At 35.7% G+C, this 21828-nt stretch overlaps 3 protein-coding genes across 4 annotated transcripts; 1 reads left to right on the top strand and 2 right to left on the bottom strand.

The window, feature by feature from the left end:
- Nucleotides 1-1977: 1977 nt before the first annotated feature.
- Nucleotides 1978-5101, bottom strand: LOC143459866 (carbohydrate sulfotransferase 11-like). Its single transcript, XM_076957171.1, has 5 exons — nt 4799-5101; nt 3643-3782; nt 3013-3235; nt 2413-2587; nt 1978-2295 (listed from the first exon to the last, which is right to left on the bottom strand). The coding sequence occupies exons 1-5, from the start codon at nt 5052-5054 to the stop codon at nt 2079-2081; spliced, it is 1011 nt and encodes a 336-aa protein (XP_076813286.1). The 5' UTR covers nt 5055-5101; the 3' UTR covers nt 1978-2078.
- Nucleotides 5102-9087: 3986 nt separating this feature from the next.
- On the top strand, nt 9088-14869 carry LOC143460224 (carbohydrate sulfotransferase 11-like). The gene is made up of 5 exons (XM_076957654.1): nt 9088-10204; nt 11198-11337; nt 13614-13836; nt 14236-14410; nt 14552-14869. Exons 1-5 carry the CDS (start codon nt 9949-9951, stop codon nt 14766-14768), a joined length of 1011 nt encoding a protein of 336 aa, XP_076813769.1. The 5' UTR covers nt 9088-9948; the 3' UTR covers nt 14769-14869.
- LOC143460225 (poly [ADP-ribose] polymerase tankyrase-2-like) lies at nt 14185-19713 on the bottom strand. Of its 2 annotated transcripts, none has more exons than XM_076957655.1 (7): nt 19162-19713; nt 18751-18880; nt 18304-18442; nt 17988-18161; nt 17357-17484; nt 16920-16963; nt 14185-14391 (listed from the first exon to the last, which is right to left on the bottom strand). In XM_076957655.1, exons 1-6 carry the CDS (start codon nt 19239-19241, stop codon nt 16922-16924), a joined length of 693 nt encoding a protein of 230 aa, XP_076813770.1. In that variant the 5' UTR covers nt 19242-19713; the 3' UTR covers nt 14185-14391; nt 16920-16921. The 2 variants fall into 2 exon arrangements, 1 of the variants encoding a protein (XP_076813770.1); XR_013117839.1 differs by lacking the exon at nt 14185-14391 and adding an exon at nt 17570-17727 and having other exon boundaries at nt 16952-16963; nt 19162-19712.
- Nucleotides 19714-21828: the final 2115 nt, after the last annotated feature.

Genomic DNA, 21828 nt, shown 5'->3' with positions numbered 1-21828 from the left:
GTTGTTGTGTTAGCATACATAGTCAATTTATGCTATTTTGACCACAATTGTTTTAACACTTTTAACACATACCCTTTTAACTTGCTAACAATGTCAGTGTCTAAACGTTTCCAAAACATGTAATTACTTGCTTTGTCTCAGGAAGTCTGGTGTCAGAACAAGAAAATATAGACAACCCTCTTCATAGCACCATATTCAATATGATCAATTGTTATAGGCTACCAGAATCACAAATCTCTGCAATCTCATTTTATATTCTCTCAGCGATTTATGACTTGCAAATAAATTAAGAGCTTGAAAGGAAATTAAATCCTTGTCACAATTCATTACTAATTTCCAGTCATTCATGGAACTGAAACACATTTGTTTCAAAAACAGCTTAGCAGCTTAATTTATGCTGATTAAGTCAGTGGTATGGTGCGCTACTTCATTACTACGCCATATAGTCATATACTTTTTAGTATTATTGTCCTTGCATAATGTGCCAATGTCTTTGTCGTTGACTCGTTATTGGATGTTGTAGCCTAGGCTACATAGCGTATCGCTGTAGTTCAAATTGGTTTTCACCGATATATAATGTAAGCCTACAATTGCAGTAGGCTATAAGACAAAGTAAACTCGAAGTAAAAAATTGCGTCAAAGACCGGTCAAGTATTATAATCCGAGCAAGAATTGAAATTGGATTCGATACTGTGCCCAGTCTCACAATAATTCCTTATTTTACGCTTTCCGTTTTTTTCCTATTGTTTTCACTTTGCCAACAATGAAGGCTGCGTACAGTAAGTGTGTATCTGTAGCAATGCTATTAGTCCGTGGTTAACGGCTTTTGTAAACTTTTGCTAAGCGGGACAATGTCTTCAATGATTCTGCCGTTTATCAGTATTGGCTTGAGAATTTACTAGTCTTAGGTAACGCTGTCGAGATGATCAAAAATTTTTGAAGAATGAGAAATTTAAAAATGTTTAACACCGTGCAAAATTATTAAGCGTAGTGTGCATGCAGAATGAGAACGGGATACCAGTAAGTAAATGATATACAATTTATGCAGGGACGCCCGCAGAATATTTTCACATGGTACGCACTAAATTGTTTTATGTCAGTAATGATGAAATTGCGCTTTGATCTATTAACTTTGCGTCCAGGGTCGTATATATTCGGTTGCGTTGAAGAGAGGGTAAAAATTTTTGAAAGCCTATTCTAAATTTCCCACGTCTGCCAATGCCAACCCCACCCAAAACCCGCGGAGCGCAAAAACTTCTGCCCTTTACACCTCAAAAAATCGCTTCAAAATGCTTCGAAATGAATCGTATTCTAAAATTTATACGACCAGTAGCTGGCAATATCCCACCTGTTTGTATCCAAATATCCCACCTGTTTGTCAATATCCCATCTGTTGTATGTTTTGCAAGAATCAGCCAAGTTTTTTGATAAACAAATTATCTGTTTCAACGTTCCAATTGAAATGACCATTTGCTTTATCGAACTTCTTGCTTGCATGTGGACGTCGCACTTGCTGCGCAGGTGCTAAATAATTGCTAATACACGACGCAAAATAATTATGTTTGGTTCCTGAAATTATTCTAAACAGGAAGCAAAGAGTGATTTTTGTGTGATAAAAAGACATTCCAATTAATATGTATATATATTTTTTATGTAAAAATGAGGCCCAAAAATGGTAAGCACGTGGGTACTTTGCGTATATACGCTGGGGCGCCTATGATTTATATATGTTTGAAAGCAGGTTTTGTAGGCTTGGCACAATGATAGCACAAAAATATAATGTCGTAAGCTTAGTAGTAGGCTGCTGGCCATAGTATGTTTTGTTATCTTTACACTCTTTCACTCAAATAGGCTTATAGGCTAAATAGGCTTAGGTAAACACTTACGTGTGCACTTGTACGATAACGACAATGCACCATCTCATTATGGCTGTTGGTAACCCTATGTTTGCGTGTGACGGTGGTATACAAACATGTGTCGGATTAATTGTTGATTTTAATACAAGTACCTGTATCTACGCTGTATCACAACTACTTCATACAGATGCCTAAATCAGTAATATAAAACTTGCATTAATTTCAAACGTTATTATTTGGCATTGTAAGTTCGGGTGAATAACCAAATAGTTTAAAATCATATTCATAAGCTTTGTAAAGTTTATCTTTCTGGCTGGAAGTAAGTTGTTTAAAGTATTTTTCCAAATAATTCCTTTGCTCCGTCTTCGACTGACCACCTTTTGAATAACCACTTGAAAAATCGTAAGCATCGGGCGCTCCAATTAGTTTGAGCAAGTATCTTGAAAGAAAGACACATAAAGTATAAAACGCAGTACCATTTTTAGTGTACCCGCAGTTTGTCTCAGTATTACTGATAAACGGAAACATTGAATTGTTTGTTGCTCAGTTGTTTTACCTTACGTCATCTTTTATAGTTTCAAGGTGGAGAATTACGTCATACTCGACATGACAAGGATTACACAGAGATGTGTATGTATTCCAATGCATTTCCCCGCCGTTCTTAAATTCTTGGTTACGGCCGTCGGAAACGTATTTGACAAATTCTTCAAATGATGGTGTTGACCCAGTATCTATCACATTCATAAACATTATTTTCTACTATCACATTCATAAACATTATTTTCTACTAAATGAACACTGCAGCTTTTATTGGTGGCGCAACCTGTTATCAAAGATAGGCGGTTAGGTTAAGGGAATAGATATGTAAAAACTTCATTTTAGCTATATTTATAGCTTTATTGGAGTTAGATTTACCATATTATAACATTTAAGTTAGGTTAACAAGAAACTGTGAAAAAATAGCTTCGAATGTACGCCTTTTCCGATGAAATAGTAGCAGTTTATTTTCTATAGTTGCATAGCTTGTATGAACCAAAACAAGCCATAATATATAAATAGCCTATATTTCTAGTTAAACAAGTCTGCAGTAGTCAGGCTGTATGGCCTACTGCATCAATTTGTTGAATTTACTTTAGCAATAGTGTTATGCATGGACCTTGTACTTGTGAGGTATTTCCATATAACTCTTTCATCATTTTAGAATACTTTGAAAATTGATCGTTGTACGGAAAACGTATTTTGTTGTTATATGACGACACCAGTCTTTCATATGGCTGGCGGACCATTATGAGTTTTAAGTAGTTTTCTTTCAGAATATTATCTGGCGTTCCTTTTCTCAGATACTTCTGGGAAACGTCATGAATTTCAGCGTTTTTAAGCTGCAAAACGAGTAAAGATTATATATTCAAAAATACTTACCGGTATTTAAAGGGAAAACATAAAATAAACAGTCGGCCTACGAGTAAAATGCAGAAATATTGGAAAAGAGTTATCGAAACCAGATTAGCGACTATGCCATTCCTTATATAAAAATAATTTTCTGATATCAGCTTGGAGTTTGTATAATTTTAACAGTTTCTTTCATCGTACGCAGACTTAAGCCTGTACATGTATATATATATGTGTGTGTGTGAAATTATAAGCCTATACTTGCGAAGATTTAATTGAATTTGGCAAGGAAGCCGAGTGGAGCCACCTTCGTAGATGTAGACTGGATTGTAACGTTGCTATTTATAGATAAAGCGTGCAAGGAAATGATTTTGTAAAGCAGCAAATCTAATACTACCGTTGTTGTATTGTATCCTTCTATATCCAGCATAAGCTTCTTCATGTTCGAGCATCCAGATTTGGGGATGAAGCAGTAAGCCAGCTTGTACTTTTCGTAGATGAGTAATTTCATCTCACTCAGGTGATCCAAGTTCGAATCTTAATAATAGCAACTTGTTTAATATTCTGGGTTTCGCTTTTCGAGATCGAACAATTACTGAGTTACTGCCTACATCAGTGGTTCACAACCTTTTTAGTCTTGCGGCACCCTATACAAAAAATAAATAGTTTGCGGCATCCAGTGGTAGTACAGTAGGTAACAACACATTGTGCCGCCTCAACGTTCTCACAATGGGGAAATCCCAAATGTATAATTCGCCCTACCACATTTTTCAGTTTCTTTCCAAAATTTGATGCAATAAAATGCCAATACAAGCAGGTATCTGTTCATTTTACGAGATCTAACCCCAAGTGCCGGAGCCACCGCTGATATAAATATCAAGTAAGAAAACTCGCGGCACCCCTGAGTATTGGAAGAGGCATACTTGGGAACCACTGGCCTATAGTATATACTAACATATTGCTTCTAATTAAGCTAAAACAAAGCATATCGTGTCTATAGGCTATAATCTAAAAAAGATGTACTTGTGACTTGATAAACTTAGGTTTGTTGCAATTGCCAACATTCCCAACGGATTCTCTCCACAGTAACGAATTTCAGCAAGCAATGAAATTCATGTGCAAAACAAAACGGTCCCGGATAAAATTTCGGCTTGATAAAAAGATGTAAGCCCTTTCGAGTGTAAACCGTAAAAAATGATGATAAAAGCATTATAAGCTGTGGCTTACAACCGATCTGGTTCGTACATCTAAAATGGTGTGATTATTTCTTTCTCTTGGAACGACGTTAATAAACTTGTACCGATCGATATGCTTCTGTTTTTACACTCTAGGTACATATTTAACTCTATGCATATGCAAATGCATACAAGTATGATTAAACTAGATGAAATGTACTGCGCATGGCGCATAAAAAGTATAGTTGCGTTGTTACCTTGTTATTATTCACAATGAGGCTTGAAATCTAGATTGTTATGGAGCCGATAACTACACAGTATTTGCAAAAAAAATTTGTCCAGCATTTCGCTGCTGAAATAGCTTGGTATGCAATTTACCTAATCCTTTACATGCATTCTTCAAAAGAGTTTTTCTTTTAAACATGCGATTGTTCATTTCGTCCAAAAACGTCAAGTCTTCCTTCGAAAAGCTTCTTGGATCCTGAGCGCGTGTTTCCTCGCCAGGAACTTCACCGTCCGTTTTTTTCACCACAGCCAAGTAATGATGAAGCAAGTTCAGGGTCAAGCAGAAAACTCCACAAGTAAATATTGCCGCACTAGCACCACGTTTAAAGCAGTGACGACCATAAAACATTTTTGTAAAGAATTTCTGTTGTAGGGAGAAGAAAACTAAATTACACTTATCTTTTATTCCTTAAATAAAGTTCGGTATCAATAACAAGTTATGTAAAACAAAACATTTCTCCAAAATGGATCTCCTGCTGTGAGTAAGTTGATGTACTGTATCTGTGACAAGGTTGAACAAATCTTTAAAGAATTGTCTACATTTAACAAAGATATCTTTCTCGTCGTTTAAGCGGCCACCCTTTTGAGCTGCAGCAGGTGATACTTTGCCTCGCAGTCGGCCGGTGGTTTATACCAGAATGCTTTATTGGCCGTTTTATTGCCTGACTTTAACTTTTGTCCAAATTCCTTCCAGATATGTCCTTTGTATTGTATCAGTGCTTGCGCCACAACTTTTCCTTAGTTTAACAAACTTACCAACGAAAAACTATGATAAAGCCAAGCTTTGCAGGTCGTCTTCTCGAATAACCCCTTTCTAATCTTGTGCTTCATTGAGGTTGTACTCTCATTGCTCCCGGCTACACATGGAGCCGTTAGCGGCCGCATGCATCGGTAGTAGACCAGCGCTTCAGATTTGTCTGGTGGATTCTTCATGCATTTAATCAAGGCGATGCATGAGATTGCTATTGCTTATACAACAGCGACTAAAACATACCTTAACTGTTAAAATTACTTTCATACTCATTGTGAGTGCATGGTCAAACCAGATATAGGCTTGACTTAGGTACAGAAAAATCATTGAAGGTTATTATGGTTAACACAAATGAAACTCCACCAGTTACTTCAAAGCATTCTCTTTTAACTGGTTAACAATATCAGTGTAAAAGCTTTTACAAAACATCTACTTTCTTGTCTCATTGCGACTAGCTCCATATCAAAACGATCCTAGCCTGATACGAGTTGTTAGCCTAACCGGCGAGAAGTTGGTTACTGGTTCCCTGGTTATTTATTCAAAGTCGGTGAATATCTTTATTTAAGATTAATTTTATGAATAAGTAACTATGTAACATGTAACCAACTTTATCTGCAAGTAACCGAATAAGAAATCACTCGAGAAGCGCCAAAATTCCCGTTCTAAATAAGTAACCAGGGAATTGTAGCCAGTTTCATGCCTGTGTTCAACGCCTATTGGTAATGCTCTATTTCGTGAATAGGAAGTCATTGGGTGTCAGAACAATTAAAGGAAATCCTTTTCAGCATGATATCTAATATGACTATTGTGGTGTTACCAGAATCGCAAAATTTGGAGACCTCGTGTCTTATTCTCTCAACGTTTTGGATTTGCAAACAAACTGAGAGCATGAATGGTTTAAAAACCAATTTGATATCTTTACAAGTTATACCTGATTCATGAGCCATAAATCTATTTTCCGCAAGATCTATTCGGGATATAGTATATAGTACCGTACGTTTTGTTTTGTGTAAAACACCACTCAATAAAGGTATAGTTTTAATAAAACACTCCAGGATATACATTAGTCCTAATTGATTTTGAGGAAGCGAAACACTAGCTTGGTTCACTTTTAGTTTGGATTAACTAAATTTTTAAATTCTCCTAAATTGTATATCTACGCTATAAATATCATTCCATTGCCACGGCACAGATGATAATTAAAACCAAAACATATTTAACTCTTAAAATGTTGATGAATTACATATTATTACGGGAACACGTCATGCGAGTAAGTCATAAAACTGCTGCAAGTGAGGCTTCTCTTCTTTCGTATGACGTCGTAATGACGTCAGAGTCAAATGAATAGCTGATGTGACCGCGATCATGATATAGAGTTTTTTCGTGGAAGGAAATTGTAGAACCGGCTGAAATGTTTCCTTCAGTTGCTGGAACCAAGATAGAAGATCTGCAGCGTAAGTGGTTGGTGTGGCGCAGGAAAAGCAAGAACTGGCACCAAAATGTTTTTTCCAAACGGCTGAAATTGTTTTTGTACTGGATGAATCACCGTTTGTTTCCATTCAGCCAGATCAATGTGCCGTGGCATGAAGTAACTATAGAGCCTTTTTGACCTGGTCTGATAAGCGATAGTCGAGGTGAGGGAGGCGACTGTGGAAACGGTGAATCGGGTCGCGTGAGATCAACAAAGGTAAATGTGGGCGATGCGACAGCCGAAGTATATCAAGTAGTGTCGTCAATATGGAAGGCAGAAGAACATACAGGAAACACCGACATACTGAAGTTGTGTTGCCAGCCACGGTAGTGACGACAAATTCTGTGAAAAATCTAGACGGGTGAAGGTTGTTCAAGCAAACTGCATGTCCTAACGAGATGAGTTGAAACAGCGAAAATCATAGACGCTAATAATGAGCAAGCAAAAATAGCGGGAGGAGTAAAAACGATATAAGTACAAAGACAAAGCCATGCAGCAAAGGGAAAGGAAATAAGCATGTAATTATACAAGCAAGAGAGAAGAAAGAAATTTACCAAAGGCGGCGATATACAGAAGAAAACATCAAGATAGTACATGCACATGGAATTAACTGTATATAAAGGTGGTACAAAACAATCTTTGATGCAACAGCTTGACTTTCAATTGCTACATTTTGGAATTTAGTCGCTATATTACTGTAGTTTTTGTACATTAACTGCGTTGTGGTCCTTGGTATTCAAGTGGTCACCTGATAGTATTCAAAGTAAGTCAAGAAACTCTTGCAATAAAATTGAAACATCGAGTAAACGATGAAAAAAATTGTACTTACACTCTGATTAACGAACAAACTTGGGACATTTTACGAGCTAAAAACCAGTGCAGAGTGATTACAGTAGCATAGTAAAAGATTGATCACAAAACATAGAAGTTTAATATTATCAAAGTTTTCAGATCATGTCAAATAGTTTCTCCATATCAATATCTTATCTCCGGGCAATGTGCTAATACCAAGGACAACTAAATCTGACACCAAGAACGCCACCCAGAACGCTCAACAACAAGCGGAAAAACACCCCAAATAAATTGATCGTCATCGAGTATCTCTCCCACAAATATCCGATTTTTATTATTTTCTTCCAAACTAGACCGACAAACGAGCAGAGTTGCCGGATCCCAGTGATCAAATAAAGCCAAGATGACAATAAAAAAGAGCCAAAAAGAGCCAAATAATTTTACTAACCACAAAATTACAATGGATACAAAATTAACAGAGTCAACTGTACATCATCTCTAACACTATATTCTCAACATCTGTAAAACCTATATTAAAATCAAAAACCAAATTGTTGTAAAGTTTGTTATGATAGGTTTGAAAATATTAATTGGCTACTAAAGAAATAACCAACAAGAATATTATAAAAAATAAGATAATTATTTATTTCACACTTCCTAAATTAGGGATTATTACGGTATTTATGCAATTAAATTAAATTTTCATTAAAAGAGCCAAAAAAACGCCAAAGAGCCAAACAAAATTTTGGAAGCCAAACAGTAATAAAAAGAGCCAATTTCGAAGAATCTGGCGTCAAAAGAGCCAATATGGCAACCCTGCAAACGAGTACGGTATACCCTGTAATTTATTACCCAGCATGTAAAATGTTTGCGGAAAATAGATTTATGGCTCATGAATCAGGTATAACTTGTAAAGATATCAAATTGGTTTTTAAACCATTCATGCTCTCAGTTTGTTTGCAAATCCAAAGCGTTGAGAGAATAAGACACGAGGTCTCCAAATTTTGTGATTCTTGTAACACAACAATAGTCATATTAGATATCATGCTGAAAAGGATTTCCTTTAATTGTTCTGACACCCAATGACTTCCTATTCACGAAATAGAGCATTACCAATAGGCCAACACAGGCATGAAACTGGCTACAATTCCCTGGTTACTTATTTAGAACAAGGATTTTGTTGCCTGTCAAGTGATTTCTTATTCGGTTACTTGCAGATAAAGTTGGTTACATGTTACATATTTACTTATTCATCAAATTAATCTTAAATAAAAATATTCACCGACTTTGAATAAATAACCAGGGAACCAGTAACCAACTTCTCGCCGGTTAGGCTAACAACTCGTATCAGGCTAGGATCGTTTTGATATGAAGCTAGTCGCAATGAGACAAGAAAGTAGATGTTTTGTAAAAGCTTTTACACTGAAATTGTTAACCAGTTAAAAGAGAATGCTTTGAAGTAACTGGTGGAGTTTCATTTGTGTTAACCATAATAACCTTCAATGATTTTTCTGTACCTAAGTCAAGCCTATATCTGGTTTGACCATGCACTCACAATGAGTATGAAAGTAATTTTAACAGTTAAGGTATCTTTTAGTCGCTGTTGTATAGGCAATAGCAATCTCATGCATCGCCTTGATTAAATGCATGAAGAATCCACCAGACAAATCTGAAGCGCTGTTCTACTACCGATGCATGCGGCCGCTAACGGCTCCATGTGTAGCCGGGAGCAATGAGAGTACAATCTCAATGAAGCACAAGATTAGAAAGAAAGAGAAGAGAAGACGACCTGCAAAGCTTGGTTTATCATTGTTTTTCGTTAGTAAGTTTGTTAAACTGAGGAAAAGTTGTGGCGCAAGCACTGATACAATACAAAGGACATATCTGGAAGGAATTTGGACAAAAGTTAAAGTCAGGCAATAAAACGGCCAATAAAGCATTCTGGTATAAACCACCGACCGACTGCGAGGCAAAGTATCACCTGCTGCAGCTCAAAAGGGTGGCCGCTTAAACGACGAGAAAGATATCTTTGTTAAATGCAGACAATTCTTTAAAGATTTGTTCAACCTTGTCACAGATACAGTACATCAACTTACTCACAGCAGGAGATCCATTTTGGAGAAATGTTTTGTTTTGCATTATTTGTTATTGATACTGAACTTTATTTAAGGAATAAAAGATAAGTGTAATTTAGTTTTCTTCTCCCTACAACAGAAATTCTTTACAAAAATGTTTTATGGTCGTCACTGCTTTAAACGTGGTGCTAGTGCGGCAATATTTACTTGTGGAGTTTTCTGCTTGACCCTGAACTTGCTTCATCATTACTTGGCTGTGGTGAAAAAAACGGACGGTGAAGTTCCTGGCGAGGAAACACGCGCTCAGGATCCAAGAAGCTTTTCGAAGGAAGACTTGACGTTTTTGGACGAAATGAACAATCGCATGTTTAAAAGAAAAACTCTCTTGAAGAACGCATGTAAAGGATTAGGTAACTTGCATACCAAGCTATTTCAGCAGCGAAATGTTGAACAAATTATTTTGCAAATACTGTGTAGCTATAGGCTATATAACAATCTAGATTTCAAGCCTCATTGTGATTAATAACAACGCAACTATATTTTTTATGCGCCATGCGCAGTACATTTCATCTGCTTTATTTATACTTGTATGCATTTGCATATGCATAGAGTTAAATATGTACCTAGAGTGTAAAAACAGAAACATATCGGTACAAATTTATTAACGTCGTTCCAAGAGAAAGAAATAATCACACCATTTTAGATGTACGAACCAGATCGGTTGTAAGCCACAGCTTATAATGTTTTTATCATCATTTTTTACGGTTTACACTCAAAAGGGCTTACATCTTTTTATCAAGCCGAAATTTTATCCGGGACCGTTTTGTTTTGCACATGAATTTCATTGCTTGCTGAAATTCGTTACTGTGGAGAGAATCCGTTGGGAATGTTGGCAAATGCAACAAACCTAAGTTTATCAAGTCACAAGTACTTCTTTTTTAGATTATATAGACACGATATGCTTTGTTTTAGCTTAATTAGAAGCAATATGTTAGTATATAGGCCAGTGGTTCCCAAGTATGCCATTTCCTATACTCAGGGGTGCCGCGAGTTTTCTTACTTGATATTTATATCAGCGGTGGCTCCGGCACTTGGAGTTAGATCTCGTAAAATGAACAGATACCTGCTTGTATTGGCATTTTATTGCATCAACTTTTGGAAAGAAACTGAAAAATGTGGTAGGGCAAATTATACATTTGGGATTTCCCCATTGTGAGAACGTTGAGGCGGCACAATGTGTTGTTACCTACTGTACTACCACTGGATGCCGCAAACTATTTATTTTTTGTATAGGTTGCCGCAAGACTAAAAAGGTTGTGAACCACTGATGTAGGCAGTAACTCAGTAATTGTTCGATCTCGAAAAGCGAAACCCAGAATATTAAACAAGTTGCTATTATTAAGATTCGAACTTGGATCACCTGAGTGAGATGAAATTACTCATCTACGAAAAGTACAAGCTGGCTTACTGCTTCATCCCCAAATCTGGATGCTCGAACATGAAGAAGCTTATGCTGGATATAGAAGGATACAATACAACAACGGTAGTATTAGATTTGCTGCTTTACAAAACCATTTCCTAGCACACCTTACCTATAGATAGCAACGTTATAATCCAGTCTATATCTACGAAGGTGGCTTCACTCGGCTTCCAGTCAACTTCAACTTAACCTTCACAAATAGGCTTATAATTTCCCACACACACACACATATATATATACATGTACAGGCTTAAGTTTGCGTACGATGAAAGAAACTGTTGAAATAACTCTTTTCCAATATTTCTGCATTTTACTTGTGGGCCGACTGTTTATTTTAGGTTTTCCCTTTAAATACCAGTAAGTATTTTTGAATATATAAGACTACGTAACACAATTTTTGTTTGGCTACTTTTTTAATGTCCTTTTATGTAATTTTGGGTGCTGAGTTCAAAAATCAAGTTAGTTTTTTCGTACCATCGTTACTTTTTGAGATATTCAAACTTTGATATAGCTGTAAGCGTAGCAAATTGTGTTCTACTATTGTAGTAGATTTTAACTCCACATTAAGGTTCCGTTTGGTTTATTAAACGCAAAAACCAGTTTAAGAACGTTGATAAGGAAGGCTTGAAGATTAATGTAACATAGTTTTGTCAAACAGCAAGAGTCGTTCAAAAATGTACTTTTGTGCGAGTTTTTCTTTTATGACCACTCCTGTCTTGCCTTACTAAAGACCAAATGTAGTCTCCCATCATTGCATTTTCCCAGCGGCCTTTATATAGTTTTTCCATTGGCTCAATATCCTGATGAAATCTCTCACCATGCTTCTCACTGAAGTCACCAAGATTTTCTTGAAAAAAATCCAGATGGGAACATAAAAAATGAAGTTTGACAGACATGCGACAACCCATGTTTTGGTAACTTTTGATAAGTTTTTCCACCAACTCATTGTAGTTTCTGTCCCTTTTATTTCTCAAAAATCCATCAACCACACCTCGAAATGCTTGCCACGCTTCTTTTCCTGTTTCATTCGTTTTTTCTTTCAAGCTTTTACACTTTAACATTGTGTTTAACTGGGGACCAACAAATATTCCTCGTTTTATTTTGGCAAGTGATAGTCTGGGAAACATTGAACGGATTTCTTGAAAAACTTGTCCCTGAAAATCCCAAGCTTTGACAAACTGTTTTACCAGACCTAATTTGATATGAAGTGGAGGCAGTAAAACTATTTCCTGGTTTACAAGAGGTTCCCTAATAATGTTGTACATTCCTGGGGTTAGTTCTTCCCGTGCCGGCCAATGAATTTTCTCATAGTGCTCACCGTCAGCTCTACTATTCTACAAGCACAAAACGCAAGATTATTTTGTGTAACCACACTGCAGACCAAGGAAAATTCCCAATATTTTGAAGTCACCACAGACATACCACTTAAACTGAGCGTAACTGATTTTAATGAGCAGTTGCTTGACGTTTTCATTGTCTTCTTTCATCTGTAAGGAATAAGCAAGTGGAATTGATGGATATATTTTGCCATTGCGAAGTAACACTGCTTTAAGACTATCGGTAGAACTGTCAATGAAAAGTCGCCACTGAGTAGGATCATGATCTATTCCAACAGCACCAAACAGGCCTTCCTCATCTTTGCAACAGCAAAGGTCTGTAGCGACCTTGGTGGCTTTTTTAATACCATTACATCATTTCTTGGAAAAGTGTTTTCCAGCTATTGATTGAAGTTTATGAACTTGTTTTTTTTGATAACACTTCAACTGTCGTTTGATATTTGGAAACCTACTCTAAATAACTTCATGTGAAAACTCTTTTTAGTACGTTCCCAAGTTGTTTCCAGCACCTGTGCTGATAAGAAATCTTTATTGCAAATGCCCGCTTCTTAACTTTTCACTGATTGTATTTATCTACACGTCAGCTTGAACTACATGTAACTCCCTTTGTTTTCCTCACTGCACATGTTCTGAAATGCTGCGTTTTTCTTGTCGAACATTTTCACTCCCATCGCTTCACGTTTTATAAGCTCACACTTTTACCGGCGAACTCACACAAAGCCAGAGACAGACGGAGAGATACAGAGAGAGTCATATGAGCTTACTACGCTGGTCATGATGTTTGCAACTCAATAGACATCTTAAGCAGTGGTATTACTATGTTCTTGATTATGCGTAATATTAAGAAAGTGTACAGCACCTACAATAAAAACTTTTTCTTGTAAACTATATCTGTTGTTTGGAATCAGCGCTTGCAAATCATACAGACGCACTTAATAAATGTAGCCAAACAAACTTTTTTTTTAATTTTGTTACAGATTATAATCTTTACTCGTTTTGCAGCTTAAAAACGCTGAAATTCATGACGTTTCCCGGAAGTATCTGAGAAAAGGAACGCCAAATAATATTCTGAAAGAAAACTACTTAAAACTCATAATGGTCCGCCAGCCATATGAAAGACTGGTGTCGTCATATAACGACAAAATACGTTTTCCGTACAACGATCAATTTTCAAAGTTTTCTAAAATGATGAAAGAGTTATATGGAAATACCTCACAAGTACAAGGTCTATGCACAACACTATTGCTACAGTAATTTCAACATACTCATGCACTAGGCCAAGAAGTATAGGCTATTTACATATTATGGCTTGATTTAGTTCATACAAGCTATGTAACTATAGAAAATAGGCTGCTACTATTTCATCGGAAAAAGCGTACGTTCGAAGCTATTTTTCACAGTTTCTTGTTAACCTAACTTAAATGGTATAATACGGTAACCTAACCCTAACCTAAATCAACGTTATAATGTAAATCTAACTCCAATAAAACCTTAAATATAGCTAAAATGAAGTTTTTACATATCTATTCCCTTAACCTAACCGCCTATCTTTGATAACAGGATGCGTTACCAATAAAAGCTGCAATGGTCATTTAGTAGAAAATAATGTTTATGAATGTGATAGATACTGAGTCAACACCATCATTTGAAGAATTTGTCAAATACGTTTCCGACGGCCGTAACCAAGGATTTAAGAACGGCGGGGAAATGCATTGGAATACATACACATCTCTGTGTAATCCTTGTCATGTCGAGTATGACGTAATTCTCCACCTTGAAACTATAAAAGATGACGTAAGGTAAAACAACTGAGCAACAAACAATTCAATGTTTCCGTTTATCAGTAATACTGAGACAAACTGCGGGTACACTAAAAATGGTACTGCGTTTTATACGTATACACATTATACAGGTAAGTGAGTAATTGTCTTTCTTTCAAGATACTTGCTCAGACTAATTGGAGCGCCCGATGCTTACGATTTTTCAAGGGGTTATTCAAAAGGTGGTCAGTCGATGACGGAGCAAAGGAATTATTTGGAAAAATACTTTAAACAACTTACTTCCAGCCAGAAAGATAAACTTTACAAAGCTTATGAATATGATTTTAAACTATTTGGTTATTCACCCGAACTTACAATGCAAAATAATAACGTTTGAAATTAATGCAAGTTTTATATTACTGATTTAGGCATCTATATGAAGTACTTGTGATACAGCATAGATACAGGTACTTGTATTAAAATCAACAATTAATCCGACCCATGTTTGTATACCACCGTCACACGCAAACACAGACTAAACTAAACTAAACTAAAAACAAAGTGAATGAATAATAAAACGTTTCTAATAATGTGTTAGCTGTTTATAGAGACCAGTGATCGGTATTCAGCAGAGTTATTAAGTCAAAATCGCGTTTGTTTGGTTCTAAACAAACTTATTAATTGTAATTTCCCCAGTCAGTCATAAATGGTATACAATAATACCAATTATAGTCGAAATAACCTCTGTAAATTCGCCTCAAAACATAAAAACGTTGTTGTAATTGTAACCTGAGTTTGAACACCAATGCGACTCGAGCCACTTTAAACTTTTCCGCACCAAACGCACAATATTTTGGCAAAAAAACTAGGAGATTCTTTACAGACAACGCTTCGCGATTTAACTTAGGGAAATTGTGGAGCTATAGCCATTAATATTGCCTAGTACATATCATTTGGATGAGATATGGTTTATTGACTTCGCTTATCAGAAAAATTGTTCAAATTCACGTTTCCAACAACATGATGATCGACAAATCACTTTTACTATTTTAAAACTGATAACTAGGGCAACCAGTTTTTTGACCTAAAAATTTTAAATTTTGACCTTAAAATTTGCAAATTTTGACCTCATTTTGACCTAAAAAGTTTACATTTTGACCTTATTTTGACCTGAAAAGTTTACATTTTGACCTTATTTTGACCTAAAACGTTTAAATTTTGGCCTCATTTTGAAAAACGCTATACTGATAGTCTCTACACTGTCTACAGCAACTTTCTAATCTAAAGCTGCATTTAAAAATGACAAAATGCTTTTCTAGTCTTGACTTTTTTTTCGTTTCTGCGTATTAAGATTGACAACTTGCAGTTTCAAATGCAATGCCGTCACATCGTGACGTCACTAAACGCGCTGAAAAGCCTTCCCTCTCTTTGTGTCTTTGGTTCTAAGTAAAATTTGCGGGACTGGAATTGTTTGCGGTGCAAGAAAAGAGAAAAAAGGAAGAATAATATTACAAAATGGTTACAAAATTACAAGTTTAATAGATTTTGACCTAAAAAAAAGACCTAACGAAACAATTTGACCGTATTTTGACCTAACGTAACATTTTGACTTTATCTGACCTAATAACTTCTATACCACATGTCGTACAAAGCTGAAATTTGTTTTGTGCTTGTTTCATAGCATTCTGAGCAGGTAAAAAAAAATTGACCATATTGACTTTTGGTTGCCCTACTGATAACTAACCCCGTGCCAAGTTAGAAAATATTTGTATTTGTGGGAATACCAATACAATAGGTTTTGATATTTCTGAAAACTCGCATCTGCTTACTTTTAATTTAAAAAAAACTAATGACCAGCAAACGAACCGTATATATAAATTGTCACGTTGTTGGTAAATTAATGAAATCGTTTTTTTACTTTTCTATACAAAATCACTGAAAATATTTGCAAACTTTTGTATAATCTAGCGATTAAATCTGACTAAAGGTTTTGGAAGAAAAAGTTGTTTTTGTAAAAGTTTCACACGAAACGCATTTCCAAAATTTTGGTATCAGTTAATAGCCTACGTGACGAGAGATGGTAGGTTAAAATTTAAGTACTGTACGTAAAACGCAATATCAAATCACTTAGTACTACTGATATATAACGACTGGTTTTACCAGAAGGGCCCTGACTCAACATTAGGCATGCGCCTCACCCAGTCTTAATCCGCCCCTGTGCACACTAGTACATAGGAATCTTCAACTTCAAAATACAAACTAGGTCTAGGTCTAGCGCTAGGTCTAGCTACTAGGTCGTTATATTTTTTCAAATGTGATCCAGTGTATCAGGCTTTACACAAACCTATAGAATTTTCTGATTAAATGTATAGAAAAACTTAAGTCAAAATCAAAATAAATATGTATGAAAGGTAAAATTTCCACACCAATGTTGCTTATAAGCAATATACTCTTATATTATAAGCAAAATGCAAAAAAAGAGACTCAAAAGTAACTTTTATGCAATGGTGGGTGTACGTAACAACTGAAAACTACAAACGCTCTTCACAATTATTGTTTTATCTTGTAAGTAATCACAACTTCAGGATAGATCTGCAAAAAAATGAAAAGACAAAAAGTTTTAAACGTCTTTTTTTTCTACAAATTTTTCAGTTATATCTTTGATATAAACGCAGTAATAATCATCTGTGAAAGAATATATTTGCAGTAGTGTAATAAGCAGACAATTAGAGACTCCAGTTTTAGGGTTTTAATTAACTTAAAATAGAACATACATCTAAAAACAAATAAAAGGTTAACAGTTATTACAGTACGCGTAGGCTACAATTGACATCATTCTTTTCTCATGCATTTACTGATGAGCTTTTGGCCACGTAACAGTTTGGTAAACTCACAACGATGGAATTCTACACAAACATCTTACTTATAGTTGTGATAAAACAAAGAAATAAAATTCTCGATATAGCAAACATCTAAATTACTTGCCTGCTTGTTCTTGTAAACAACATACTCTTTGTATCTAAGGCCTTTGTCGCTTGGTACTGCAGTTATGGAGTGATGGTAAGGTGGAGCTGTATCGTAGCTTTCCGATTGTGTGCGCTTTTCAGTATTGCCTAATAAAACAAGAATAACACAACTACAGTATATTAAGCTTATGGCCGAAAAGAATTTAAGACGCACTAAAATACGCAGATTTACCTGAATGAAAACAAATCCGTTTATGCTTTGTGAGTTAGACCAGAGGTCTGGAACCTATGGCTCGCGAGCCAGATGTGGCTCTTTTGACGACGACATCTGGCTCGCAGATTAATTTGAGCTGGCATTTCTTAGCACAATCGTTAGGAATAAAACTTTTTCTGTGATTGTAAGTCGCATTAACAGTAAGAATCATGTTATTAAAGAATAAATTAAGACATTTACCGTTGTCTAAAATTGTTGGCTTTACTTCAAAATGCACACGTTAGTTGCACTAAGTGTTGAAAAATATTATATGGCTCTCATGGAAAGGCAATTAAAAATATGTAGCTTTCATGGCTTCCTTAGCCAAAAAGGTTCACGACCCCTGAGTTAGACTATATTTAGATTATTTTATGTTGCACGCATACTCATACTATACCCAATAAAACTCTGCAGAGAAGGAGTTTTCTCAAGTAAGCCTGGCATGATTGTCTGTTGTGATCACCGCAATGCATGTCTTCCAATACGTACTGATTTGCCTTAGAAGAGAGGTCAGCGAAGTAGAAACCACCACCAAACATTCCCTTTGGATTAGTTTCGCTTTTATCAAAACCTGGGAAGAGCTTTTCTTAAAACTTGTCATATTTTAGAATTTCCGTCATAAAACTTATCACATAAATAATTAAAATCAAACATGCAAAAAAAACTATATATATACTGAAACTACGTGTAAAAATATACTTAGCAAACATTACCATGTTTAATAATGTCGTTTACTTTAGGTGTCCCATGAAATAACATGCGTTCGTTGGCGTTTCCCGAATTTTCCTGACGTACAACTTCTCTGTAACTAACGTATTGGTCCCTGAGACTTTGGTTGCCGATTCTGGTTATCTAAAGAACAGAAACGAAACAAATTTGAAACGTTCATGTTTAATAAATGGTTGCTTTATTCCAAAATTTTATAACTGTAAACCATTCTAAAATTGTAAGCTGGAAAATGAAACAACACGTCACATAAAAATGTTTGGAATTAAATCAAAGATTTCTAAAAAATCTTTTAAGATCGTCGGCATTAGTATAAATGAATGTATTATCTTTTTATAAGCAATTATTTCTTTCATTAAACGAAAAGACCCGCCTATAGCCTTCAGAAGATGCGTCATGTTACTTCTAATATTACGTATCGAATGCCAACATACCTCAATCAGGTTGTAAGAATTAAATTTGCCCCCAGCATTTCCTCTATGTTCCCTAATTGTTTGCTGCATGGCACTTTCAATGCTTTTGTACAAACCTGAGTCTGGTGGAATTTTATGTTCAAGATAATTTCTAAACATGAACATCATATATAAAGATCTGTTGTTTTAAGCTGTATAATTTATTTAATGAACACAATGTGTAAGATGTACATTGTAGGCTATGTAAATAAACAAGTGAAGTTTGGAAGAAATCAATCAAGGACTTTCGTTATTATCACAGATTTTGCTTAAGGGGTCCAAATTACACGAGTTTTCCCTACATAAACATGGTCGCAAAGGTTATTTGCTGTTCTCTAACTAACATGAAATAGTGAGTAACATTAACTATATTTGTATGGCCGGTTTGCTTACCCTTTTCCTTGATTGCATGTTGGGTTGCGACCATCAAGAGGACCCAAAGATTCTAAAGTTTCTCTCAAAAACTGAGCCATTTTCTCAATAAAATCTCATTCAACTTCGCAACAAACGACAAACTCATACAGAAACTGTTTTATATTTACAACAAGTTGCTTTTGTTAAATGTTAAAGGTAAAATGGTGTGTTAGTATTATTCATTGACCGACGTGAAGCAAATTAGCAATTCCCTGGTTACTTATTTAACCGCGAATAAGTAACCAGGGAACCGGTCAGTGGCTTCACGTCGGTCATTTATTGCAAAGTTTTCAGAAAACGGTTCCTGACTAGAATATTTAATCGTTCATTCTGAGAGCCTCCGTTATTAAATTCTTATGCTAACAAGCTCTGCTGGTTACTGCTAAACGTATTTCATAAAACTTTTCCTTACTAATTAACAACGTCAAATAACTAAGCCTTCGTTCAATATGTCTCTTTTCAGAAAAAGCATAACTTTTACTCCTGACTCTCGACACTGGTCTTGCTCAGGTTATGTTTAATTAGAAGGGCGAACAATAAATATTTTATAAACTCTTGTATTCGAGAATTTTCTTTTTGGATTTCTCCCATCAGGAAATAACACAATGGGACTTCCCCACGTTGTATACATTTCTTTTCGTTGTTGGGAACTCCCTTGATCAATACTTCTGTTTCGCACCTGCAGAAGAAAGCTCTAAAAAGCAATCTTGGCAACGTGACCCTTGCTCAATAGTTAATACATGGTAATAACCGCCCAAGTCAAAACTACCTTCGTATTTTGTAGAAAAACCTAAAGCACTTTGCTTAACTACTAAGTGACCATGAAGTTTGTACTTCGTCAGTTGTTGCATCTTCTTCGGGCATGGATTCATTTACAATTTTGTTTATCTAACTGACTAAAGGTGCGAGTTAAACTGGAGCCTTGAAGTACTTGGAAACTATCATTAGGCCAGTGGCAGTAGTGCACTTTTAATATCAGTGGGGTTTAGCTTTGGACGCTTTCTTTCCATTATTTACATGTAGTTTATTTTGCGAATTCAACCTTAAAAAGTAAGCTATGCTATTCTTGCTTTCGTTGTTTTTGTTACACAAATTTTGCTGTTGTGTTTGTTTTAAGTAACGCAACGTATTTCTGCTTTAGTTTTGACCTTTGTAAGAATCAGACGAATGTCAAACCGGAACTGAACCAGAACCCTAAAGCGATTTGACCAAATGTTATTGGGACACCAAACTGGAACTAGTTGCCAATAAAAGTTATTAAACACACTTTGGTTGCCACCAAGCATAATAGGCCTAATATCAATAACAAGGCAGAACTGGTGAAATACAGAAATTTATTTGTGCCAACCTTTCGTTAACCCACTGGAGTAGCTTTAACATTGCCCACGAGATGTTGGCAGAAGAAAATTTCTGTAGGAGAAGGTGGGGCACAATGGGACAAGATAATTACTTTAAAAAATTTGAAACTCTGAAAGTTGATGTTCTGCTGACCATATCGTCTGCTACCAGCCGTATCAGTAACATTAAAGTTTCTTTGTCTGGCAAGCGGAGCTCTGAGGCACAGGGTGAGATTTGTTTCTGACATCTGAAATTTTTTTCACAGACTTCATTCCGATCGCACGCTTGTAAATGTAAATGAAAAGTTTTAAATAATAGTCCTAACATTAGGGTATTATTTTATTGTGTTAGATTTGACATAGCTTTTCAGCTTAGTTGGTAGTTATTCAGTTTTATTATTTTTATGTGCTAAGGGCACAATAGGACAACATTTTTGGGGCACCATGGGACAGTGTCATATTGTGCCAGCGCCTACTAAAATCGATTTTTTATACTTTGGTGTAAGATCTCAAGATAAAAAGTGCCTACTTAAAACAAGATCAGTGTAGTTATAACCTGACCATAACTCGGCACCCTATATTGGTCAATCAAAAAACGTCATCATGTAAACAAAATACACCGACTCGGAGGTTTGCCGAGTCTTTTATCGTTTCTTTTGAATTAATTTGCTTTGCAAATACATTTTCTTTCAAAAATTTTAATGTCCCAATGTGCCCCACGCCTTGTCCCAAAGTACCCACGGGGCACATTTTTTTAGTCACGGGACAAAATATTTTGTTTTTTAAATTGTTTCTGTCGTTTCGTGTTAATTGAATTTATGCTGTCTGTGGGGTTTATATTGTAGCTGAAGTAAATCTTTGTTATTTGTAGAAATGTGGGTTTCGTTCGGCTTCAATTAAAACAGCAATTTAAAAAAACGTTATTTTTGTCCCAATGTGCCCCACTCTCCCCTATTTCACCAGTTGTGTCTAGTATTTAAGTTATTAACCTTTCTGAACCTAGACCGAACCTAAACCAGTATAAATAAAGCAGCAAAAACTGAAACTGTAGTTAAACCTTTTAAAAGGCGCAAAGAATCTGAGTCGATACTAATCGACCTATTGACATTTGGTATGGCATCATAGATATTTATTATTTCATTGCAATGTGATATAATCTTTGATGATATCATGATCTTTAACCTCGGATGAGCAAAGTTTATGAACTGCTTTAACTCGACGATGATTTCTCAGTAACCGGACATGAATGGACTTTGTCCAATGGACCGGACTTGTTATTTTATTGAGACCTCTGAACACAAGCAAGCGT

The sequence above is a fragment of the Clavelina lepadiformis genome, chromosome 5 (assembly GCF_947623445.1).
Source record: "Clavelina lepadiformis chromosome 5, kaClaLepa1.1, whole genome shotgun sequence".
NCBI lineage: Eukaryota > Metazoa > Chordata > Ascidiacea > Aplousobranchia > Clavelinidae > Clavelina > Clavelina lepadiformis.
The sequence above is the reverse complement of the archived record's forward strand: the minus strand, read 5'-3'. Positions and strand labels throughout refer to the sequence as shown.

Coding starts and splice junctions, on each gene's coding strand:
- LOC143460224 (XM_076957654.1), top strand. CDS start 9,949: ATGTTTTATGGTCGTCACTGCTTTAAACGTGGTGCTAGTGCGGCAATA. Junction 10,205..11,197: donor GAACGCATGTAAAGGATTAG/GTAACTTGCATA, acceptor GCTATTATTAAG/ATTCGAACTTGGATCACCTG. Junction 14,411..14,551: donor ACTATAAAAGATGACGTAAG/GTAAAACAACTG, acceptor CTTTCTTTCAAG/ATACTTGCTCAGACTAATTG.
- LOC143460225 (XM_076957655.1), bottom strand. CDS start 19,241: ATGGCTCAGTTTTTGAGAGAAACTTTAGAATCTTTGGGTCCTCTTGAT. Junction 18,162..18,303: donor AAACGACATTATTAAACATG/GTAATGTTTGCT, acceptor AGCTCTTCCCAG/GTTTTGATAAAAGCGAAACT. Junction 17,485..17,987: donor TCTCTGCAGAGTTTTATTGG/GTATAGTATGAG, acceptor TTGTTTTATTAG/GCAATACTGAAAAGCGCACA.
- LOC143459866 (XM_076957171.1), bottom strand. CDS start 5,054: ATGTTTTATGGTCGTCACTGCTTTAAACGTGGTGCTAGTGCGGCAATA. Junction 2,588..3,012: donor AAATACCTCACAAGTACAAG/GTCCATGCATAA, acceptor TGAATGTGATAG/ATACTGGGTCAACACCATCA. Junction 2,296..2,412: donor ACTATAAAAGATGACGTAAG/GTAAAACAACTG, acceptor CTTTCTTTCAAG/ATACTTGCTCAAACTAATTG.